Genomic DNA, 26814 nt, shown 5'->3' on the forward strand with positions numbered 1-26814 from the left:
CCTGGAGAAATTCTTGTGCATCAATATTGTGAGAGCTATTTTTTCTTAAACTCAGAAGCATTTCTAATTGTTGTTGAGGTCCAGAATTGTTTGTTTTCTGGCTGAGGTTGTTTTAAGACTGACTTTCAACAAGTTGCGATAATGTATCTTCAAATGACTGGTTTCTTTTCAGTTTTCAGATCTCAAGAAAGCCAGGGACCAACTCCCCCTCTCCATCCCATCCCTAGTGGCTCTGCTCCCTGTTATATTTTATTTTATTTTTACCTATCAGTATCTTAAAATCACCTTATATATGTAATAATATTGTATTTGTTACAGTAAATTTAATTATTCGTTCACTGTTCCTATTAGAATATATGCTCATGAAGGCAAATATCTTATCTGCCTTGTTCACAGCTATATTATGCACCACATACAAATTAATACATATTTGTAATCTATAAACCAAAGATCCCTTTTCATGTGCTTAAAATGAAAACTATAACAATTTTTTTCCTTTTAAGTCTTCATCTGGAATAATATTGAGATTTCCCCATCATGAAAGCATCAGCCTAATATGCATTTTCAAAATACTGTTGACTCCTAAGAAATAGGTAAACACGTTACATAATGATTCAGAAACCAAACTCAGTCCTTTGTTCTCATGCTACTTTTTACTCAGGTTTTTTTCTTTTTTCTAAACAGCAATTATTTCACTTAAATTAGCATCTAAGAATAGCTTCCTGAATTCAACAGTGCGAGTGGTACCAGGGAGGAAGGGCAAGGATGGGTTGGTTCTTGACAAACAGCAACTGAACATGTAATTAGAAGCGCTAGCTGGGTAAAGGGAGCTGGACCAAAGACGACACCTCAGAGGCCACGGCTAAATAAAATGGACTTGTTCACAGGGCCCGAAGCTCAAAATCTAGAGTTGAGTTTCAGCAAACATTTATCTAGTGCCCGCTAATGGCAGCGTCCAGTCTTAGAGGCTGAAGGAATGAAATGAAAAAATAAAGATGGTTCCCCAAATGAGCATAGAATCTGGTGAGAAAAGCATAAAGTGGCACAGGTAAACGTAATGCCAGGTTTTAAATTGTTTAATTGTTGAGTTGTTTAAAGGGAAGTAGAATGCCACAGAGAAAGGAGCACCTACTAGTTACTAAGTGCCTTTGGGTTGTGGAACTCGCTGGTTTTTCTGTGGGGTGAACTTGAAAGAGGTGCAGTGCCAGTCACCTGCCTGTGAGCTCTCAAGTCTACTCCCTACTCCTCTCTGCTCTGCTTTGTGTTTCAGAAAACTACATTTCCCAGGCTCCACTGACTCTGGCTTGCAGCTGAGTTTGGTCACTGAGAAGCACTGGGCAGAGATGGAAGGGCCAGAGCACAGGAAACGTAGGGTCCCTTTCTGTCTCCTCAGCTGGGAGAGCATCGCAGCTATGGCCGCATGTCCTGTGTGTCTCCTCTGTGTCTCCAACAATGGCCAGACGCGTCCCGTGAGACTTCAGCTTCAATCTGGTGGCCTTGGATCCTGGGAATCTTTGTGTCCTTCCAGCCCAGAGAAGGTAGAGGCTAAACTTGGGGTTGCCTCATCACCTTCCCTATTTGGCATCTTGGCTCTTCAGTTACTCAAGTGAGAAATTCCCTGAATTAAACCCCCTCTGTCTGAAATCTCTAGTGATGATTTCTGTTTGCCCGCCTGTACCCTCAGTGACACGGGAAGCAAACTGCATCTGATGGAGAAAAAATCCGGCACAGGCTGTGGCCAGGAAAAGAATGAAGGATTGGAAGGCAGTTTTAGCCTGTGGGAAAGGAAAACTTAGAGGCCACCTAAAAACAACAGGAATTCTCATTCTGAGCCTCGCAGTTTTGGGGACGGGTAAGGAGAGTTTGCACCCAGCACAAATGCTTCAACCAAATACAAGGGCAAAACAATGCCCAAGAAGAGATGTCTGTTACATAGGCAAGCCACAAAGCTGGAAAGATTTGGATCCAGTCCACCTCTTTATTTTCTGCCAAGTTTAAATCAGCTGTTTGGAACTCTGACTCACGTACTCAGAGTGCCAAAGCTGGGAGGTGTCTTCTTCTTTCAAATTATATGCATGAGGACATTTAAGCTTTTGTAAGTTAAAGTGCTTTACTCAAGGTCACGCAGCTGGTATAGCCATAAGAACTCCATTCTGTTCATTTCAAGTTCAAAGCCAATTTACACTGTCGTTCAAACCTTTACCACTCATCACATTTCGGTCCATTTTATGCAGGTTTGGTCCTTCAGTAACCACAGGATTGTAAATTAATTTTAAACTGACAGTAATGTGCATGTTACTTATTTCAAAGTAAATAGTTTGGAGTGATTTGTAAATAGAATAAAGAGCAAACATTATATAGTCAACTGAAATGCAGGTAGAATTCAGGTAGTAGAATATATTCTACTTTGTCGGCAAACAAAAACAAAAACAAACAAAAAAACACCTTCCGGCCTGCAGTGTTTACTATATTTTCATACAATTAGCTTTCATTAAGTCCTATAGAGGTATCACTTCTATATAAGGACTGAACATTAAGGTTTGGGATAAAATAAACACCTTGAAGCCAAGACTTTAGAGACATTATCTGTTTAATAAATATGATTGTAAAAGCAATAAACAAGAGCAATTATACATTACACTACATAGTATTCAACAAAAAAATACATCAAAAAAGTCATTTTAAAATTAGAAGTAGTTCCGATACTATAAGAAAATTTTCTTTTTCTTTTTTTTTCTTTCTTTTTTTTTTTTAAATTGGCTTCCTATAAAAATAAGTTGGCAAATGAGGGATTTCAGTTGGAATCCTGGAAAACACAGAACAGCTGCCAAGTACCCCATTGCTCTCAAAGTTGCTGTTTGGAACTTCCGAAAAAAAAAAAAAGCAAAGCAACCTCTGCATTTTGGACAGTGAATTCAATTAGGAATAAGGCAAAAGAGAAAATGCTGTTTGGGTAGTTCAGGGTAGAGCATGCCTTCTGGGAACATGGAAAATGTTGCAATTATCAGATTTTTAGCTTGCCCTGAATCTTACCTTCTATATCCATCCCTCCCGACCCATCCCTCTGGCCACAAGCCCACCAAACTCTGCATTGTGTCTGCACCTGCTGTTAGTGAGTAGGTAGGCACTTGGGTCCCTCCCATTTGGTGGCTCTCATTACTGCCTTCTCTTTGGGACTGAGCTGGAATGGTCTAGTACAGTGGTTCCCAAAGTTTAGTATATATCATAGTCACTTGAGGAGCTTGTAAAAACAGGGTTTGCTGAACTCCACCCCTGGAGATTTTGATTCAGTAGGTCTGGGGTGGGGACCCCAAACTGGCATTTCTAACAAGTCTGAGGTGATGCTGATACTGCTGGTCCAGGTAGCATACTTTGAGAACAGAGCTAGATTATAAGAACAGTGAGGTCCCCTCTGAGCAGTACCTCACTAATCTCCTACAGGTGGGAGGGAGCTTAGAGGAGAGGCACATGGGGACCCTGGAAATGCTGAATCTAGAGCTGACCATCTTAGGTCACCTTCCAAAATGCCAGGCATCCCATCTCCACCTCTATTTTCAGTTAGGACTCACAAGCCCCTTTTTTCCTAAGTCTTCTCTTGTGGTCATTCATCTATTCCTTCAACAAATAATTTTCTTCATACCTATTCTAGGCAAGGCACTGTGCTAGATTAAGAGTATTATTCCCTTTTTTATAATTTTCCAATTAAAGAGAACTGAACTGCAACTCCGAGGACTCCCTGTGTTGTTACGAGTGAGCCTCTTTTGGTTTCCAAACACTTTGTCTTCCAGATTAAATTTGGAAGGCTCCAGCTGAAGAGGATCAATGAGAATGTTTCCTGTGGGATAGGAAGCCTGGCGGGTTGGGGATCAATTGAATTATACAAGTAGATGGCTGCCTCGGGCATAATCCATTTCTCAGATTCATACCAGCCATCTTTGACCATGAAAGCTTCTGATTGATTAACTTCTAACTTCCACTTTGCTACCTTTTCCCTGCCTGGGCTATCCAAGGGAAGGGATTCTCAGGATATTTAGGATGCCTCAAACCCCATTATATCCCAGAGACATGTTATACCCTGTTGTTGGCTTGGGGATATGACCAAGAAGGAGGCTGTACTCTCTGAGTGGTTTTTCAAAACTGTTTTTGCCTATATTTTAGAGTGAGCTTTACCTAATCCATAATATTCCAAGGGCTTCTGCTGGACAAACTTTTGTTTCTTTCTTTCTCTGGGTCTTTTTTTAGGATTGCCCTAGGAAAACTAGCATTTTTTCACGCTTTGAGCCAATCTGCTTTAGTTAGTCTACTAAGTCCTCCCCTTCATGCTTAATTTCACCTTTGCTGGTACTATGATACTGAGAGATCAGAGGGCACACATGTGGAATGTCTGGAATCATCCTACAAAATCAAAATCTCATCCTAATGTAAGATAAGACCTCTGTATATTCTCAGACCTTTTGACACTCTTGAACATTAAATCCATTAACCTGCTTCTTCTTCTGGTTAAAATGGTTTTTATTTGACAAATATTTTTACTCTCCTGTGAGAGGGGAAATACTGGGTAGAGCAACCATCACAGGAATCAATTCCTGCCCATAGTAACATATTCAAAACATTTCTAACAAGAATCTTCTAGAATCTGACTGTATGAGGTTTTTGTTAAGGTGTGAGGATACCACTATTCATCGGAATGCTTTCTTTTCCAGTGCACATGGCCATATTTGAATATCAGCTCATTCACACACATGGCATGTTTCCAGGTGGGAAAAGACAAGGATATTTGGAAGAGGCGGGCTCTACAGGAGGAGACAAAGGGTACATGAAGCTGAACCCTTCAGGGCAGGATGCAGCTTGGCCATTGTGTACAGAAGCTGGCATGCTTGGGAGTGTACAAAACTGACAAAGATCAAAAACTTGTAGGTGGTGGAGATAGGGTTGGCGGAGGCTAGGCCAGTATTTAGGGAATGTCAGGGTTAATGTACAGAATCTAGCAACATGTTTGGGGAAAAAAAGGTAGGAACAGTTGAAGGGTAACTTGGGAATTAGAAGGAAGAGATACAAAGACATCGGCAGATCATGACCACACATGGAAAGCAGACATGGGAAGACAATGGGTAACTGGGATTCTATTTTCTACGTAAGCTGGGGCAGAAGCAGGGAAATTTTTAAGGAGAAGCAGTCATAACTGGAAAGGGGGAACAGGAAACACAGGTTCACTTCTGACATGCTTGCCCCCATTTATCCCCCACCTGCCTGCCTTCCCTGCTCTGCCTGCATATACAGAACTTTGACTGGCTTCTTTGTCCCTGTGGCCACACAGAACGCAAAAAGCAGCCTGGTAGCCACCATTGGCCAACAGAGCTACCAGATAACTTGGAAGGGAATATGGCAATAAGGAAGATGGAACAGAGAAACAGCTCAGGGTTTCGAACTCCTGTGTATGTCTTTGTGTCTTGTGAAAGGGGCTGGGGTGGCTAATCCACCCATCAGCAAATAGTGCTAAAATAGTTGTTAAATCTAGAGCCAAGAATATTTCCAAAAATACATGCAGATCTCCTTGGCCTATATGTGTTATGAATTTTCTACAAACACGACCGATCAGAAAAAAGAGAGAGAAGAAAGGAGGAGGGGAGGGGAGTGTTTTCCCATTAAAATAGAGCACCTGTATACTGCCCCTCCAAGCATGTTCTCAAGGTATAGTCCACATGCACAGGCTTAAAGCTAAAAACCCTTGTTGTCTGTGTCTGAAGAATTAAAAAGTCCCGATGCAGTGAGTGTTTGTTTGTTTGTTTGTTTGAATTTTGATTGCTTTTATTTTATTTTTGTTTGTTTGTTTTTGTTTTTACTGGCGTCCTCCATTCAAACATTTACATAGGTAGGGATTTCTTTTGTGCTTTGATTCTCAGCAACTATGGAAATACTTCCTGGCAAAATAGGAAACAGAACAACAAAGGAAAGAAAGAAAACATAAAGTTAGTGGTCATGAAGGATGATGCACTTGACAAGAGCGAAATTCTTTCCTGATCAGCAGGTCGCCTGTAGCCTTTGGGGATTTTCCTTAAATTGCAAATTGTGCCCCAGCAGATCCCCGCTTTGGCGTTGAAGGTGGAGTGGCGTGTCTTGCTCTTTGCAATCGGAGAGATGAGTCACCAGGTTGAGTAGAAGGGGAGGGAGGGGAGGGTAAAGCTACTCTCCTAAGAGAAAACGTGTAACACTTACTCATTTAATGACATTGGAAATGGAAAGGTGTCAGAGACTGCAATGCGCTGCAAGACGTTCCTGGCGGAGGAGGGATTGCCACTTTAATAACGTAAACAGCAGCTGTGCTTCATACCCCGTGGAAATAGGATTGAAAACCAAATGACCCACGAAAATGCACTTAGAGGCTTTAGCGGTGAATAGACAGGGTGAATGCTTCTCTGGACTTGAAGACAGAAAAGCCTTTTTCTTTTTAACCCAAAGCAATTATGCATTTATCACTCTGTCTCTCCAAATCAAAGAAAGCACACTGAAAACTGGAGACCAGATGTGGCTGTAGCGGTTATTATCACCTCCAATACGAGTCAGTCATTGCATTTAAATTTCCCCTTAATACAACCACAAAACTTTCCCATATCCATTTAAAGAGAGGGTCATGTTTTCATTTAGGTACTCTTTTTTTTTTTTCCCAAGTAACAATCTTATAAGGGCCTTTTAGGTGGTTTGGCATCATCACATTAGAGTGAAGCATGAATAGTTATATAGTAATTTATCCATCGTAGTCAGCAATGCAGGATCTAGATGGGAACATTTACAGCTTCAACTCCTGATGCCAACAGACAGGAGGAAACAAGAAGAGAAATGGATCACAATGGTGGCTTCATGGGTTTGTCTAATTTGCTGGAAAATTTTCTCTGTGATAAATAGTAGGACTTAGCAATCACACCTGAGACTTTCTAGTCCTAGCTGTTGGATTCCCATGCTTACTTCACGGGCACGGAGTAAGCTCTATTAAAATACAGTGCAGTTCTTTTTAAGAATTCTGGCAATGGGCAAATACAGAGAAGGAAGAAATCTGCCAATCCGCTCTGTAATAGCCTAACCCTCCAGTGGTCTCTCTCAGGACACCCCTCTCCTGGGATATTCTATAAACTTTATGCCTATTGTCCTAAAAAATTCTCAAATTCTGTTTTCTGGGGATGTGTTTTAGATTATTACTAGGTTAAAAAAAAAAAAAATCCCAGGGTGATCAGTCTGTAGCTCCTCTCCTAGCCTCATCGTGTCAGCCTGTGAGTGTTCTGGAGCAGCGTGCCCTCCTTAAAGCTGCATCAGGGTGAGGCTGCCATGTCTTTTCTGGTCATCACACATCCTGTCCCTCAAACCCTGCCTGGCCCTCCAGGCCAGCAGAACCAGGCTTTTTGCCCATGAACACTTGAAGCCCAACATTTGAGCAAGGATTTTTGCAAAAAGAGGAAGAAACTCGTGAGAGAAAAAATATTAGACAGGAGCAAAAAGGCTTTTTTTTTTTTTCCTTCTTCTCATTTCAATAGAAGGAAGCAGGGAAAGAGTCATCTTAGCTGTTTATCTCAGGGATGTTAGAGCAGAAAGCAGTGGTTACGTCAAGGCAGAAAGGGGTTAGAGACAGAGTCAGCCAGTGACTACTCAGGCTGAACAGCTGACAGCTACTGGGAATCATTTACCTATGAGCTGTGATTCCACCTTCTCATCTATCAGCTGGCCAGGCCTCCTTAGTTCAGTCTGAGGGATATGGGGCCTGTTTTCAGTGTGACTGACTTGACTGACCATCTCTCGTTCTTTCTCATTCTGCATCTGGGCATAAACATTAATCCCCGGGATCTTCCTAAAACATTAACAGAAACCATCACTGCTATGCATGGGAGACGTACATCACTGCGATGCATGCTTCTGAACCTGTCATGGAGAAGGAAGAGGGAGAGGAGACATGGATGGAGGGACACATACCTTTTGAACTTGTAGATGACGAACACTGCCAGCCCCACAAACACCACGGAGAGCAGCATCAGCATGGCAGATCCACTGTGGGTTGGAGTCAAGTCCACCAGTGGGGCTGGGGGAGAAAGCAAGGCATGGTCATGAGCAGAGATGTGGACTGGCGTGACTTGGTGAGAGACTCACACTGTTCATGTAGAGCCATGGTAAGTCTCAGCAAACTGCGCAGGACCTATATACAAGATACAGGCCACACGGCTGACATGTGGATGTATCTGAGCCTTTCCCAGCCACCAGAATGCTCCGGCTGGCCTGTCCAAGAAGCACAGTGGAGCCAGGCTGCTTGGATTCAAGGCTGCCTCTGCCACATGCTGGTTATTTGATTTTGGGTAAGATATTCATTTGGTGAGATGAGAATAACAGTGCATATCTCATCAGGTTTTTGTGAGCATCGAATGAATGAATGCAGGTAAATCACTGATAACAGTGCTAGGCACATATTAACTCTTCTATAAATAGCCATTATTGCTATTGCTGCTACTATTATTCTTAATCAATATTTATAATAATATCATTATTAAATTTTTCTATATTCTCAATGCAAGCTTTCTCCCCTACAGAGAACCAGAGAAACCACCAAAGAAATATTTTTACAAATTTTCCATTTCTCTCACTCCTATCCCAGTCATTGTCATGGAGAGAAAGAACTGAAGAGTAATGGAGCATGCTGATGTTTTTACATGTTATATACGCTGATGGCTGAGTGAATATTTCACAATCAGGTGCTGTCTCCACAGCTTCCTGAAGCCCTGACAGCTCATGCCAGGAAGCACCAGACCCTCAGGTGAGTGGAGTTCACCTCTCAGGCTATATAGACGCCTCTGCATCAGCAAAAGGATCTCCCTCCCTGAGTCTGCCCTGAGATTGCAGCTCTGGGGAATGAATATCTTTCTCCGCCTCCAAACCTCTTCCACCTCAAGGTCAAACCTGTTGTACTTTTGTAATTTTGTTTGCAATTAATTTTCACCCTCTCAAAAACTGACATTTTGCAAAAATAGCAGAGTTCAAGCTTAAAAGACAAACCACACGTATCCCTTAGAAGCTTAAATGCTGGCCTTTACCTTCCATCCATTTAAGCAAAGCCTGATACCCATACATGTGGGTGACCTATAAGCACCATTTTCTATGACTTTTCTGTGTTGAGAGTCAAGAGGGCAACGTTCTCGTTACCCAGGTGTAAAAGATCAAGAGCAGGTGACTGCAATACTGATGGTTTCAGACAAGACACGAGGCTGCTTCTGTTGCATCTGGTAATCGTAGGCTCACATCCAGCCACTCAGTAACCACTGCGCACTGAAAATATATTCCATATACTAAGCTGTTTTGGTGAAACACAAAGTCAAGCCCTCTTTCTCGAAAATAGGCTTAGTTGTTTTAGTAAAATCAGCTTTTAGGAAGCACTAAAACTAAGTACCCATGCGATTCTCTCTCCTCTGTAAGTCAAGCAGCACGTAAGCCACGAAGTTTGAGTGTGTGAGTCTGTGTGTGAAAAAGTGGGAGCAGTGCCACTGTGGTGGACCTCCCAAGGCACATGGCTTTGAGATCAAAATCGGAAAATAGAGGTCTTCTTCTTTACTTAGGCAAACGCAGTTTCATCGGCAAAGGAGTCCAGAAATACTTCAGAACTCACAGCCCAGCTGGTAAGATGCCATTGGGGAAGAGAACACCTCCATTTGTCATAAGCATTATCACAATTGATTTTCACAAATAGAAAGCAGAGACTATGGTCTCCATTGAACAGATAAGAACAATGAGGTTCCGTTCCCATAGGTTAATGTTGTTCCAAAGGACTCAGAACTAATGGAATAGCTAAGACTTGAACCCAAGTCATATCATACACACACACACACATATGCACACACACACACATTCTATGTACTCAACCCTGGGCTAACCGGTGGGAGATATCAGAAATTTTAAAAGATATTTCTGAGGATGAGGATTAAGGCAAAAACTACAGCACAAGAAGCAAATTAACAAGTGACACAGTTACAATATTATTAAATTTTAAAACCATAGATCAAACACTCTTCGACTTGGATGACATGCATATATACATATATGTGTATGTATGTACGCATGCGTGATACGTGTACATGGAGAAATGAAGCCTCACATACCAACCACTCGGCTTCCACAGCCAATAATCGAAAGAAAATATTATTTTATTTCTACCTGCATCCAGTCCTCAAACCCCCAACCACTGGATTATTGCAAAGCAAATCTCAGCTATCGTATAAATTCATCTGTGACTCTAAAAGATAAGGTCTCTTGCTTTCTCTCTCTACATCACAATACAATGATCTCACTTAAGGATAGAATAATAGGAAGATATTTTAAAGGTAATCTTCTAATGCAAACCCTTATCCAGGAACATATGAAAGTCCAGAGAGCAGTTACAGATGGTTAGGATGGTTAAAAGCAGGTTAGCTTTTTTGCTAAACTTCTAACTCCTAGCTGAACGCTCTCTTAGAATAAGCAGACTATCAGTGTTAGAGAGTACCCAGGAAGAATAACAAGCCTGCCTGAAAGGGCTGGCATTTGAAATAAATGGAAAACTAAGGCAGGAAATTGCACTGGCCAGGCTCTCTCTAAGACAGAAAGCACGCACGCGCGCGCACACACACACACACACACACACACACACTCTCTCTCTCTCTCTCTCTCTCTCTCTCTCTCTCTCTCTCTCTCTCTCTCTCTCTCTATTCCCCCCCCCTCTCTATTTCCCTTCTCTTCCCTTCCTCCTCACTCCCTCTCCCCATCACAAGCTTTAATCTTCCAATGTGAAATCCTTCTCACTCAAATTCTCATCTGTAAACAAGCAGCATTAACGCTGTTTAGTAATTTGCATATTATTTTGGGAAAATGAGCTTCTGTATCCTGAGTTCTAATGCGTGTGCTATCCACTTCTCCTCCCCATCTCTGCATCACTTCATCACTTCTCGCAGGCAGGCAGCCAGGAAGTGGCAGGCAGCAGCAGTAAGAGATCGAATACCACTACCCTCTGTGTTCCGTGGGTGGCTTCTGCTTGCTGATCTACGCCTGAATATAAACGGGCCATTATTGCTCCACACAACAGCAGCTGCGTATCTTAGTTTGCCCAACACTTAGGTGGTTTTGTGTGTTTTGCTGAGGAATGGAAACTTGTGATAAATGGGCTTTCGCCTGTGGAATTAGCATAAATTAATCCCTCTCCAATTGCATCCTAAACAAGGTAGAAGCTAGGGGAAAGTGTTTAGCGGTTTATTTTCCATTATTCAGGCACAGAGGAAAACATGGACACATCAGCGCTGCAAGTGACTCAACGTTTCTCAGTCTGGGTCTGGCACACATCGTTTCCAAAATCCTGCAAGGAACTCCAAAATGCATTGAATTATTATATTCTATTCATGAAGACCTAGGTCGATTATAATAACAGCCATGCTTACAGTAACAACAGTAGTCTTCCTTTTAAAGTAAGTGCTAAACAAATGGTCATGGATTGAGCATATAAAAGCATGATAAAACTCCACTTTTAGGATGAAGTAATTGATATGGTCCCTTTTTGGAATCAGAGTCTGACTTTGCCACTTACGGGCTAAGTAACTTAAACTGAACCTCAGTTTCCTTACCTGAATAATGGAGATAAAACTCGTGTTTACTTTAGAAAATTGTGAGAATAAAACAAGGTAGAAGTTTTAAAGCACTGGCATATGCCCAATATATGCCCAATACTTTCTTTACATGCTGTTGTATTATTGTTATCATATATCTGAAAGTGTATTCTATAGAAAACAAGTCCTGAAATATGATGAAAAAGTTCCATGGGCAAATAATTTTGGCATTCCCCATCTTGGAGATTCATGATAATCATCAGTGTATTATATTAAAAGTTCACAGAGGTCCTGCAAGAGTAAAACTCGTTTAACTTGAGCATAGAGTTTCATAAACTCAACAGGACACAGAACATTTCATACAACACACTTTGGGAAATGCCTTACCTCAAATATCACTTCTCCCTCTGCTGCAGACTTACCTCTTTGTTTGGTTTATTTCAAAATTTTAAAGTAAATTCTATGTTGGCATCACCTGGTAAAGCCACGCAAAATACCCTTGCTGCTATCCACACTCACTTCATTCTATCGAAAGACCTTTCTTGGAGGATAGCTACCTGCACTGACCCTGGAACTTTGAACTCTTACTGTATTTTTATCCCAGAAGTTAGTGCTATCAAAAAGTTGCAAACGTAACTTCACTATACCTTGACTTTCTTTTTCCCTCTCTTTCCTCCAAAGAGACCCAAGCCAGCTTTTTAGTTACATGCCTTGACTATCACAGAATCCGCATGGTCTTAAATCTCTTTTTCAGAAATTAATGGGGTATGGGAGTGGCACGGTAAAAGTTTATCCAGAATACAGAAAGGTTTTCATCTAGAGAGTACCCTAACTTGGCCAATAGGCCTTCTGTCTAGTTCAAATTCAAATTCAATCAGAAGTGTCTTAAGGATGGCTATACACTACTGTGATGCTGGAGGCCAGGCTGAATGGGAAGTCCCAGAAAAGGCTCTAATGACTAAGTGCTGCGAATTTTAAATTTAGGATGAGCCCTTAGGAACATCTAGTCACCAAAAGGTCACTTGGCCAACTAATGACAACCATGGGTACCTCGAAGACCAAATTTATCATCATAATTGACAGATAGGAAGAGAGGATGCCTTTTGGATTTCTAGGGTTGAAAGTCAAGGAAGAATACTACCTATTATATAGAATATTACTCAAAGTGTAGTTTACAAACTACCTGAATCAGAATCACCTGGAGAACTTGTGAAAATGCAGTTTCCAAAGTTTTTTTTTGAGACAGAATATGCCGGTTTCAGAGAGTAAATCCCAGAATGCATAAAAAGCTACACGGGACGTTAGTATGCACACTAATTTGAGAGTTCTGCATGGTAGACCCCACCTACTGTTGCTCATAAAACATCCAGTCCTTATCTTCAGAGTGTACCTGATTTTTATATTCTCTGGGTCACTAAAACAAAACAAAATAATAATAAAAAAACATACTTCAAAAAAAATTACTAATAGTGGCTCAATCTCTTTATGGATTAACTGCATTGTTAGATCAGTTCTCTACCTCTGTCTGTGTCCAAGCCTTGAGCAAATCAAGTTTGAAGTTTCTCCCAGCCAGTGGTGAACTCTGTTTCCTTAGTCCTTGAGTTTGAGCCAATGCCATAATGTGATTTGGCAAAGGAATGAAACGGAAGTGATGGTGCACCAGTAGTGAGATTTAAAGCCTTCTGTGCTTTTGCTCTCTCTTGGAACCCTGTCATTACCATGTATAAGGAAGTGCGGAGAAGCTTGCTGAGGATTAGAGAGCACGTGGAGGAGAGCGTCACGATCCCAGCTGAGGCTATTCTATAGTGGCCTACGGCCAACCAACCTCTAATATGTGGGCCAGCCTAGCCAAGATCAGTAAAGCTCTCTACCCAATAATCCACAGCTGACCGTACACATACAATGAACACAGGCAAAACCAGAAGGACCACCCATCATAAGAAATAATAAATGTTTATTGTTAAGCCACTGAACGTCTAGGCGATTTGTTACATAGCAATTAATTTACTAATAACTTTTTCCCTCAAAACCCTTACCTTTCAACTTATTAAACATCCAATTAGTAATTCTCATCTTTGGGCTCGACGCTACCTGTTTCTTGTGAATGTCTGACCACACTGGCAGAGTGGCAACATATGAGCACGATGACTATAAGTGTGCATTTCTAAATCAGAGCGCTTTAAGGATGAAAGGGAGTGCTGCTAAAGCTTATGCAGACACAATGATATAACGCAACAGTCCCAGTCACTATAGTATAAAGGAGATGGTGTCTAAAAGGTAGCTTTGCCTAGGTTCTGGTATCTTTTTTATTTTTCCCAAATTTTTTAGGCGAGGCAACCCTTGGTTGACCTCGCAGATTGCAAGGACCTTGTCAGCTTATAATCCCTTATTTTTATTTATTTATTTTTATTTTTTATGCCTATAGCACCTGGTCTTCCTAGGTAGTCTCCCATGCAAGTGCTAACCAAGCCCAACCCTGCTTAGCTTCTGAGATCAGACGGGATCAGGCTTGTTCAGGGTAGAATGGCCATAGACTCTGGTATCTTCTCTATATTTTATATATATTCACTTGCCTTTTATTTTTTTTCCCCTGCCAATTTATCTTGATTATCTGCCTTGTCTCCCCCTTCTGGACTTGCGTCTCCTGTGTCCTAACCACCACTTAATTCCAACCTGTTGCATGTTTCTGCCTTGCTTATGAATTGCTCATCTGATCACTCCATCTGATCATTCTCTGCTCTAGAGTTCCTAGGTACATCCACAGGCCTAGCCAGCTCAGGCCAGGTACCTTGTGGTCATTTCTGGCCCTTTTGTGTGTCCGGGGAACAACAAAAAAAAGGGTGACAATAGACTCTACTAGAACAAAAACAGCAACCTCATTGCTGGCCCCTGGTACATTTATAAAAGTATCACATTCATTTAATCGCATTAGGGAAATAGACAAGTTTGACACCTGTTATTACTCATCATGACACCATAACGGCTCAATAACTGGCAAAAGCCACTAGGTCCACATGTCTGTGAAACAGCCTAACTATTCATAGAGGAAAAACAATATTTATTTGGGGGAAAAATACCATTAGCATGACTTTACTCGCAAAAAAAACTTGTTAATGATAACTGTGTAGATAATAGGGAAAGCAGAGACTAAAGAGACAGATCAATTTATTGGCTGCAGAAGAATTTCACTAGTACTAATTGCATCCCTAAATGGAAAATGTCATTGTGACAATTTATTTCACTTTACAGTTTAGAACCCCACAACTCCACAATCTGACATCTGCGTCTATAACAATGTGGCTTAGATTATACTGTATTTTCTAAAGCTTCTTGACCAATGCTAATTCTACCTTCAAGTAGAAAGGGGTCTTTCTCAATGCGAAACTGTCAGGCAGGATTCACGATGTATTCTGACCGAGTTCGAAATTCTGACATCCTATTCCCTCCCACATTTACTCATAACAAACCCAGGGAGAGCAACTGAAGCCTGGAAACATTAATTCTCTAATATCTCTGTGATAATATCTTTTTATTACACTTGAAAAAGAAATTAAACCAGTCAGCAGCAACCATGGAGGCCAAGATAACACAAGATAGCAGTGTTATTAAAAGCCCACACATACCCTTGACAAAGGACAGTTTTTCTAACCGTAACAACTTAAAAAGACAACTGCTAGACAGGAGAGGGTGGAAGCAGTTACTGTGTATTACAATTTTTTTTTAAAAAATTGAGGCTCTTCCTTAGAGAAACACTAACTTTTCACTTTTTAAAATCACATATACACCAAACTCCAGAGAGGCAGTGACCTAATTGGAAAGCTAAGGGTTGATGAACAATCTGATTTTCTAACAGATACTGAAATATCGGGAAATGAGGATGTATCATTTTCTGCTCATACTAGCACGATAATAGAATATAGATAATATCATTTGTTTAACTTGCATAAAAATCATGGCTATTCACATACATCTGCCGCTAAGATTCCAGTGCACAGTTTAATCATTTTTTCAACTGCTTCACAGCCACAGCACTTGGCTGGTCTTTGCCATTCATCTAGATTACAGATTATGGTATATTCCAGATTCGGAGGCATGCTTCATTTTTTCCCCTTACTTCCACTGTCTTCTACCCAGTCTGCCAATTAGGTTGGATCCAGATATGCTGAGAAATTAGATTTTAATGTATAGTTATGAATTTCTTCCTACACAGACCCTTCTTTTTTAAAGTATGCCTCTGTTTTAGTGGGTGCTCTGAGTTGTAAATCAGATATATTGCCGAAGATAGATGTGCACTTTCCTTGTTATGCAGATGGATTTCTATCCCTAGAATGTTCTATAAGAGTGATTGTTGAGATTGGTGAAAGGCCAACATATCAGCATCATTTAGGAAACTTGTTAAAAATGCAGATTTCTGGATATCCCTCCCTGGGATTCTGATTCGGGGTATGTGCAGTAAGGCCTGAAATCTCTCTACTTTTGTGAAGCTTCCTAGGTAACTTTGATGTAGAGTCAAATTCAAGCACAGCTGCTTTATAGCAGGGACTTCCTTCCCTGGGTTATATAGAGTTTTTTTCAACCACCAAACAGGGTTTCATTTATCTCAAATGTTTTGAGGAAAACAGCTCCAACTCTTCTAGTTCCTCTCTGCAGAAGTCCTACCACCTAAATTTCAGATTATTTTCCCAATAAATAACTCCTGTGAAATAAAAATGATCCCTGAAGTGCTGTTGTTTATAATTCAGTATGAACCACTTTAGTTATCTTTCTGTGTTCTCAAATAAAATGCTAGCCTAGTCTTTAACTTCCGTTCTCACACAGAACCTCATCTATTCTACCACAGAAGAATCGACACATTTTTAGGCTTCTTTACCCTACCTCTAGCCCCAACTCCAAGTATAACAACTAAATTTACTAATGAGCATAGGTCCTCACGGAAACAAAGATACAGAGTTTGATGTAGATTAAAAGATTTGTACCAATAATTAGGACTTTAATTTATCACAATCTGCTGAAAGGTGGAAAATTATAGCTCATAACACAGTCTGACCCTGCTCTTCTCATATCCATTTCAAGCCCCCTACTTCCAAATTCCTGGTGGGGTTTTTCACTTATATATTTTATGACATTAAATCCATCATGAACCACAAAACTTAACTTTTTTGGCCACCAAAAAAAGAGGATCCTACACGTAGGTCTCCATCTCTGTCAAATGCGTTACCATCTCTTGCCACCTGGGTTGAAAATTTCTTTTAAAATGTGTAAATAATTTATTAAAAGGATTATTGATTGGTGCCAAAATCTATTATTTAAAAACCCTTTCATCTGCCCCTTCTTCCCATGTTTATCATATTTTATAATCTCAAACCTACCTTGATAAAAGTTTTCTGACTAGCATGCATGGATGATAAACCAACAGAGTTTGTTACAGAGTGGCATATTTGTTTTTCCTGAATTTTATCCCTCTCTCTTTCCTCTGCTCATAATTTTAACTTCAGTAAAATGTACCAAATAAAAGTATTTGAGGATATGTGTCTAGGTGCTCCAAACTATGTCATACAATGCCTCACTTTACGCATAAATCGTACATAGATGTCTCCTTCCCGTGCCTCTGTTCAGCATAGCTTCTTAACCTGTCCTGCTTACTTTCCCTTCTTTTGTTGAGCTTTTAAACATTAAAGCTCATTCTTATTGAACCTTCTGCATAGAAAATTTTTTATCTTCTTCATTTGGAATCAGTATAGCTCATGCAATTAGTATTTGTACCTCTGGTCTAGCCAGGGTGAAGCTGAGTGAGGGTCCTAATTCATCTGATATTCCTGGATGAATCATAGTTTTAAAGAAACAATGGGAAACGAAGGTATAGAGTCATGTGAGGAATAAGATAATAAATCCAAAATGGACATTACCCTTGAGTAAATTCCAAATTACTAGGGGCAATGAGAAAATTATTGACATTTTAGGGGTATTTTCTTAGCAGCCTAGGTTTGTTCTTCCATAAGTACCTACAGAGATGAAACGTTCTGCATCAGATTCAGAGCCTTCTGGCGAGTCTTGATGAGGGCAAGTGGGGTGGGGGTGGGGGGCAAGAAACAACTCTCACTAAGATGACATCACAGCTCTTAAAATATGGAATAATATAATAAATTCAAAATAATAAAAGTAAGTAAATAATAAATAAATAATAGAAGGCCAGGGTAAAAGCATAGATGAGAGAGAACTCAAGGGAGACGTCACAAAAGATGTGAAGGTTTAGTTTGACACGGTGAGGACAGTGTAATCTAAGATGTGAGGCCCTGAGTCTGCCATGATGTGAGGCTGCTCTCTGACCGAAGAGGTCAGATGAGAGTCAATACGTTCAATTGCTTCAGCCTCCTTCAGAAGAAGCTCTCATGACAGTCCCTCTCCTGTGGCCTCTGGGATCTCTTATTCCAGAACACAGAACTCTCATTTTCCTCAAACCTACCCATTCCCCACGACATGAATATAATGATTATAATATATCTTGAAGGGACACCTGACATGAAAACACAGAGATGGGTTTTTCCTGGATGTTTATTGGATAAATAAATGCAAGGCTCCACTCACCAGTTATTTGGTAATGAGTAGCAGGTCACGGAACAGATTCACAATTGAATAAACTTAATCTGAATGTTAACTGGGGGAATGGGATTTTGAATATATCTCTACAGTTTATAAAGTGATTATACACTTAATTATTTAAAAGGCAATATTTATTGAGCACCTGATTTGTGGAAGTTCTCTGCTGGGTACAATAGTGGAGACAGTACTGAGATATGCAGAACTGTATCCTCAAGAAGTTAAATCAAAGTGATGACAATGATGATGATGATGACAATGATGATGACAATGACAATACAGATTTAAAAAATCCATGTGAGTTCAGACAAGGGCTAGATGATATCCATATTAAGATAACTAGAAATACATCATGCACATATTGACAACGAGTTGAGCCTGAAAATATAAACATAGTAAGGAAATGCAGAGAGGTGGAAACGTGGGGAGAAATATTCCAGCCAGCGACAGCATAAGTAAAGGGACGCTTCAGTCAAAACACCAGTGTTTCCAGTCCAAGTGTCAGCTTGATTCATTTCTACTCCCTTTTCCAACTCCCTGAGTTGTTCTGTAACATCTTAGCCTTTGTCTGCCAAACATGGATGCCAGCTGCCACCAGATCCTGAAAGCCAAAGACAGACACACCTGCCATGGCCTCCCCACCCCGCCAACCTTATCGACAACAGCTTCTCATTCTCTCCCTATTCTCAGACAATGTTAAATCTTTCCTTTCTGCAAAGAGCATTTCAGAAACAAAGCTTTCAGGAGTGGTTAGGTTCTCAAGAGAAATTGCGCAGTAACTGAGGAGTATACGAATGTTTAAGAGCAAAACGAGGACTGCATTCAAAGTTGAGCTCGGCTTAGATACCAAAGTTAATGAATTCTCAAATAGAACACGTGGGGGCAAACAAACTAAATCCAGTCTCTAATGACATCCAGGTATCTGGAAATGCTTACCTTGTGTTCCCATAAAAGCTAACAGGGAAGTGAATTTGAAACACAAAATAAGGCTAGTAAATTCCTGAAAGGAGACAGTTCTTTTTCCTTGGAGACAAACCAAATTATGCCTTGCTTCTCTCACCAGTAACACACTCTGGCTCAAACATTTTTAAAAGAAGGCTGCTGAACATCTGCTGAGCAATTAATGGAATGCAGTAGCATGCTATAATGGTCCCTGGGAAGGTATTAGCAATCCTGCTTATGAGACATGAAATGTTGCAAACAGTGGTTCTTTTTTATCTTTTCTTTCTTTTTTTTTTTTTAATTTCTATTTTCTCTTACCTGCAGGGGGGATGAGAGGCAGGGAAAGGCAGTTGAGGTGGACCCTCTGTGTTAAATACCCTACCTCACTGTTTTTTCTTTTCCTTAGGTTTCTTCTTCTTTCTCTTCTTACTCATTCAATTGGGAATGCGCTAATTTAAACTTAATAAAAGACATTGTGGCAACTGTCCCAATGAACTTATCCCTCACCCAATGTGCCAAATTTTCTATGTGTTAAAGGAGAATTTCCTCCACTGTCATGGTAGATATAATCTACCACTCTGTTCAAATAATTAAAAAAATCTCTCTCTCTCTCTCTATATATATATATATATATCGCTATCTCTATAGATACATATAGAGATATAGATATAGTTATAGCTAATTTAGGACCAATCTCCAACAGGAAACTGGGCCCTCATATATTTTACTGCCTCATCACAATCACTAAGTTGCCAGCCTTAACACAAACCTTGTCTTTTTCATATGAAAGTCTGGCTGAGAGTGACGTTGCACCTGCAGGTACTGCCAGTTCTAACACTATTACGACAACACAGGGCTAAACTCAATATAACAAAAGTTTCCAAAACTCAGTTATTGCATCAGTGCCTGACATTCTCTTCTTTTACTCTTCAAACTGGAGCTGATTATCCACATATAAGCCTGCTTCTGCTCCAGTCACTGAGCTAGTCACACAGGAAGCTCAATAACACCGGCTGATCGGGTTTGAAATTATAATGCCAAAAGGCTCTACTATCAAATCTAACGGGGAAGAGCCATGAACAGTCACAATGGTTGGGAATCAAAGAATGTTCTCACTCTACCCAACTTGGCCCAGGTTAAGACTGGGCTTTTGCCTCGAACTGAATTTTTGTCATGGCGGTGGTGATGGTTGTTCTCTCATTCTTTGGCAACCTTGCATCATATATATTTGTGCTGCAGGGGGCTCCCCTTAAAAGCTCACTGTGCTTACCTGTGTTCCCATTAATAGTCCCCCTTTGTCAGTCCTTCTTCCCAAGGATCTGAGTCCTACTCCCCAGACATGGAATGAACTATGAACATTAATTGGAAAAATTTTCCAGAATTGGAAAAAATGGGGTTAGTTGTGTGACTACCTTGATCTGTGATGCTCCCCTTTCCAACATAATCCCCTGGTAAATAGTACGGAAAAGTTTTCTAATACATTAAGCTACTCTATAGCAAAAGATGGTGCCTGAAGACTGTGCTCATTTAGCAGTATGTTGGAAAGCAAATTTTGCATCACAAGAAATGAACTAGATGAGGCTTAGTCTGCCCTCTAAACAGGCCGGACAATCTAATTAAATTAAATAAGTCAGTAAACCTATTTAAACAAATTTCAAGTAGTTACTTTCTACTCATTTGACAATTTGTCAGTGGTTGGCTATCAGAATGGCAACTGATATTTCTAGACTGTTCATTCTCTACTTTAACCAGCTCTGTGTAACAGATGTGTCAGTCGCCACCTTCTACCAAAGACCAAAAGTCAATATTCTGGGTAGGAAATGACCAACCCAGGTCATCAAATGTCCTTGGTAAGTTGGTAGGCTTTGTTCAGACCTTAGACATAGGGATTGCTCTCACAGGTGCAGCTTAACCTTCCCTGGTCTCTTATAGTTCTATAATTTATTCAAGGCATTTCTGTCAGCAGTACAATTCAAAAAGTGACATTTGTTAATCTGCTTCCTGCCTTCCTTTCCCTGGTGGTAGACACTTCACGAAGGCAGAGAATAGCTCATGCTAAGAACGATGCTTGGCTAAGCACAGGAACTTAATTAATGTCTGTTCAGTGGAGGAATTTGGACGGTGAGTTGCAGAATACAAATCAGCCTGACTCAGCCCTGCTCGCTCTTAAGGGTCATCTTCCTCAAGTGATCCTCTGAGTCAGTCATATCTCAGCTCAAAGGTCTCCATGGCTTCCCAGAACCCACCAAAGGAATTATAAACTGCTCACTCTGGCACATCTCCACCCTCTACCTCCATGTCCATGCTCAGGAAGAGTGGCTTTTAAATATTTGTTCTCTTAAGGCAGTGGGGTTTTTTTTTTTTTTTAAATAAAAAATTCATGAAACTCAAATAAAGAAAAAATATACAAGCAGAAAATAGGTCAACCTACTTGGCCTTCTTCTGGACCTAGGTCAATTTCCGGTTCTCCAGGAAACCAGAGAATAGAGTTGGAAACTGTTGCTCTTTGTCCCCATTTTCTCAGCATCCCCATAGCCCTTGAGGCTCCCACACTCCTTTCTTGGTGCTTTGGTGCCTAGAATATCTTTGAAGTTCAATCCTACCCATCCTTCAAGGCCCTTTCCAAAGACCACCTCCTTCTTTGCACTTTCCTGTGTCATTTTCACCGTACATAATTTATCTCTGCTCTAAATTTCTTATACAACTTTGCTAAGAATAAAAAGGGGGGGAGGATGATGGCTTACTATATGCCAGGCACTATTCTAAGTGCATTAACTTAATCCTCACACAATCCCATTGACATAGGTGCTATGGCCACCTCTATGGCACAGAGAAGTCAAGTCTCTTCTCAAGGTCTGTATCATGAGGGAGCAACAGGGCCAAGATTGAAACCAATGGTCTGGCTGAAAAATTTCAAAATCTAATATGCTCTACTGTCTCTTTATATAAGAGGCATTTTCTTTATTTTATTCATTGAGATACCCACTAATGCCCATCTCTCCCACCCAACAATGCCACCACCACCACTGCTAACAGCAAACTCTACCACGCCACAACCACAGCATATGTATTTTGATGGCAAAGACCATTTTCTACTGGGCTTTATGCTCTATATAGCACTAGCTCTGCAAAAAGTACCCAATAAATGTTGTTAATTTAATTTAGGATTAATGCAAAACAATAATATCTATTTCCATATACTTGGGATTACCTAAATTATTATTGAAACTTTTATAAAGCCTTACGAAAAGGATTCTCACCGCCCCCCCCCCCCCCCACACACACATTATAGGTAAAGAGATAGAAGCTCAATGACATTAATTAATTTGAGAGATCATTACCAGCTCGGGGTTCAATTCCTGGCTATGACCCTGTACAACTCCTAAGTCTCAGCTCTTTCTTCTGCACTACCTTACCCCAAAACTTAAAGAAAATTATTCGTGACATGAATGCCTTGAAAATAAGGTTTTGCAGAAAGATCAGAAAAAAATTATTTGTTTATTTGTAAGATTTCTGTTGAGATGAAGAATGCTATTATTTGAGGAGTATGTACTTAGTGATTCACTGGTGGTTACTGCCAGGGACTAAGAGAAAAATCACTTTCTTCTGTTGCTTTATGGGTCCCCATTAATGCAAAAATGCCAAGCAAGGGAACCTACAAAGATTGATTCCCTATTTCTGATAAGGAGGGGTGCCATCTGGTCTCATTACGCTGAAACAACAGAGTGGGAGCCCCTTTCGCTACAGCCTCTGGTGAGAACCCGGGGACATGGAAACTGACCTGCTGTTAAGTGAGCCACGTGAACAAGGACTTGGACTCCAGGCTTCAGCTCAAAGTGCACCAAGTTTTGATTGAGCTTGTGGATCAGTAGTTCTGATATCTGAAAGAAGAAGTGTCACAGTGAGTGCCACCCAGATTGTCATACCGATTATAAACACATGTGCTGAGAAATGGTATTTACCAAAGCAGTCCCAATATTATACCTATGAATTATCTAAATGAATGTTATATGATTTTGAGTTTTTGTTCCAGAATATGCAGAAATAATTATTTTAAGCATGACTTTACTTTACATCCCAAGCGCTACAAAATAGTATAAACTCTTGATTAATCGAATAATTTTTAATCTTAAAAAATTGTCCTGTAGTATTTGAAAAGTCACTCCCAGTTTTTAAAGCAGATTTTTTATATAGGGAACTTAAAAGAAGTAGGTATTTACACTTTATACATTGTGGAGAGATTCATATACATGAATCTTATATCTTGGTAATAGACTCCAACTTATTCTTCCCTATGCCTCCCATTTCTTTCCTAAACATGCCCTGTGGCTTTCATAGAATAGATACGTTATGGATATTTACTGAATGGCAAAATAGTCCTTTTAAAATAATAAATTATGCAGTTGAAACAAAATGCGACCACAACTTAAGTCATGAAATGGCTGACCCTTATTTCATGATTGTATATATCAGCTAAACCAGTCCTCAGCCTGACATATATACTGGACAGACCCACGAAATTCTGGGCCACAGAATATTTAACCCCAACATAGGGCCAAGAACCTTGTGTGGGGAGTAACTGTATAAGGTAAGGTTTTAAAGACAAGGTAAAACTCTGTTCATTTGTTTGAAACATAAAACCCAGCTCAGTTTGCCCCGTTACACTTATCATTTTGAACAATTTCTGAAAAGCTATTCCCTCACTCCAATTATTTTTATCTGGTCTCGTTGCCTAATTTTTAATATTCTAATCAATTCATTTAGTATTTTCTTTAACATATTTTAAAGTCTACTTAGATGCTTTCTGACCGTGATTCTAAATTCTTTTTTTCCTTTTATATATGTCGAGTTTCATTTAGTCCACCAAGTTGCCGAAAGGACATCTTTGATCCTTTTATCAGTTAGGCAGGGCCAGATGGCTTTGTTTTGAAAGAGAGTCCCTTGCAGAAACCTCAGCTTCGTAACAGAACCCAACTGGTCTGCAGATGAACTTCTTTGCTTAACAGCAGGAACCTGGGATGACTGTCGGTGACCTGTGGTTGAGCACCTGGGATCCGGTACAAGCTCAGCCTCTCAAACGGTTTCATTTGGCAATCCATGCGAAAAACAAGACTGTAATAAAACTATACTGAAAAGAATTTTATTCTCTATTTTGGGCTATTCTTTTTCCTGTGATTTGAGAATCTTTCACAGTGCTCCAGGTTTATAGAAAGCGGATTTCTAATGCAGACTGTAGAATGCTTTTCCTCTGTGTTCTCTAAATTGTTGCAATATTCAAGTTCCTATTCTACCTTACTCTTATCATTCAATTGTAAGGTCTTTTTGGGTACCTGACAGTGGATTTTTAGTAGAGGTCAATCAGAAAGGTTTTAGTTATGAAATACATACATACATATGCATATACACATATAGAAATGTGAGCATATATATGTGAAATATATATAATTATGTATAAAATATATATGTTTATCTACATATGGTACAAATATGTACATATACATACTTATATTTGCAGAAAATGTTTTAACTCAAATAGTAAAGACTGGTCAAAATTAAGCAATTGCCCTATGTTACAGAGTCTATCACATGAACAAAAAGAAACTATGTATTTGCAAGAGAAAGACTTCTCATTTTCAATCACTTGAAGTGATATTTATTCTCATCTCTGAGAACATCTTTTTTCCTCAAGTGAGAGATATAAATAACTAAACAAGAAAACAGAGTTCATCAGAACAACACACTTCTAATTTATAATCTCCAGGAGAGTCCCTGGTGAATATAATTAACTTCCCAGATTTGTTTTCATTTATAACATTGCTTCATTGCCTTTATCTGTATCATTTACAAAATTAAGCTGGCTATGCAAAAATAATTAGTTAGCAGAAATATGTTTCATGTTTTTAACTTGCATCAAAGGACATGAAATAAAGAACATATAGTTTGTTATAAAGAAATTAAACACAGAAACTAAACTAAATAAAATTTACATTGCATACAAGAATAATCTCAATTAGAACCATGTATCTTTTTACTCAAATAAATAAGTATAAAACTTGACAGATTTTGACAATATTTTAAATGTTTTCTATGCCACTTGCAGAAATGTTTATCTTGTATTTTTTTTCTTCAGATCATGATTGTTATAGATATATTTTAAGTATATTATCTATGCATTGAGCACTTCATATTGGTAAAGTTGCATAATTCTTACTATTATTTCTAACTCAGAATGTTTTAGGTGTTAGTGCTGGTATCTCCACGGAAAGGAACATGGAGCTTAAAGAACATACCTTAGCTTACCAAGTTAATATTTGAGGAGTTAAGAGCAGACTTCAATATTGTTTGACTCCTAATCCCAAGGCATTTTTATTAAAAACATTTTTCTTTAACCAGCTGACGAAGAGAGAGAACAAAAGATATTTGGAAAGAGGTTGGGCTAAGCAGGTTTAGAAGATTTAAAAAATGCAGCACTTTATTAATTATTCTGCCATCTTTTATTCATCCGTGATACCAGTCCTATGTCAGCTGATGAATATGAGTTATAGCAATAGGCGATTCCTAACCCTACCCTCAGGGTTGCCACATTCTGTTTGCCAGTTAATATAATTTGTAATGTTAAGGAGAGTCTTTGGCTATGAAAGAAGTAGAATAACCTGAAATATATAGAAAAATGTGCTGACAGCCTGAATGAGAAGAATGAAAGCTTGCATGATAAAGAATCAAGGAAAATAATGTGTGATTGCTGGGAGATTGGACCTGCTGAAGCAAGTTGAATTTATTTTCCTTTTTCCGTCCAGTGAAAGTGTGTTGTCTTAGCAAATTTCATTTATCCTTTGTGCTGTCAACCCTCTTATGCTGCTCTCCTACACAGTCCGTTTTCTATTCTTCTTCAGCTAAATAATCATGATCAAAGAAACGACATATTATTGTTGCATAGCTGCCGATTGGTGGGCTATGCCTGTGATTCTAATATAACTCACACTTCACTTATAGTACCACTTGAAAAGACAGTGGGGACTCAAAAATACATTGAAAGTAATCATCCAAAGGATGCTGTGGGAGGAACCTGCTAAAGTGAAAACATCATCGGTCCTCCTTATCTTCTTTACAAAATATGAAATTGAAGTGTAACGATGAGAATGAGCTAGGTCAGGCTGAAGTAAACAGTGTTAAAGTCTCAGGAGTTTGGAATAATAGAAGTTTATTTCTTGCTCAAAATGCAGGTAGGCCATGATGCTGTGCTCATCGTGGTTACACACTGACTCAAGCTAGTGGAGTAGTGCCCCCAAACATTTTCATTCTCAATACCATAGGCGAGAAAAAGAGCACTATGGAAAATAGTATGGAGGTCCCTTTAAAAAATTAAAAATAGAACTACCTTATGACCCAGCAATTCTACTTCTTGATATTTATCTGGAGAAATTCAAAACCCTAACTTGGAAAGATATATGCACACCTATGTTCACTGCAGCATAGACATGAACAATAGCCAGAAGCAACCTGAGTGCCCATCAATAGATGATCGGATAAAGAAGAGGTGGTAAATCTCGGCAATGAAATATTACCTGGCCATAAAAAAAGAAAAAGAGAAAAAGAATAAAATCTTAGCATTTGCAACAACATGGATGGACCTAGAAGGTGTTACGCTGAGTGAAATAAGTCAGGCAGAGAAAGA

The 26814-nt window shown here is 39.6% G+C and overlaps 1 protein-coding gene and 1 pseudogene across 9 annotated transcripts in view; both read right to left on the bottom strand.

Annotated features, from left to right (window-relative positions):
* Positions 1 to 255: 255 nt before the first annotated feature.
* Positions 256 to 26814, bottom strand: part of SORCS1 (sortilin related VPS10 domain containing receptor 1) — a 455635-nt gene continuing 429076 nt past the window's right edge. The window contains exons 24-27 of one of the 9 annotated variants that reach the window (XM_016144032.2): positions 22921 to 23020; positions 7960 to 8065; positions 7677 to 7837; positions 256 to 5921 (exon numbers count right to left, since the gene is read on the bottom strand). In XM_016144032.2, coding sequence (XP_015999518.2) covers positions 5857 to 5921; positions 7677 to 7837; positions 7960 to 8065; positions 22921 to 23020 — 432 coding nt within the window. In that variant the 3' untranslated portion in view covers positions 256 to 5856. The other 8 variants (XM_016144035.2, XM_016144033.2, XM_016144037.2 and 5 more) reach the window with 8 other exon arrangements.
* Positions 14017 to 14135, bottom strand: LOC118604520 (annotated as a pseudogene).

The sequence above is a fragment of the Rousettus aegyptiacus genome, unplaced genomic scaffold (assembly GCF_014176215.1).
Source record: "Rousettus aegyptiacus isolate mRouAeg1 unplaced genomic scaffold, mRouAeg1.p scaffold_m13_p_6, whole genome shotgun sequence".
In the NCBI taxonomy this organism is placed as follows: Eukaryota; Metazoa; Chordata; class Mammalia; order Chiroptera; family Pteropodidae; genus Rousettus; species Rousettus aegyptiacus.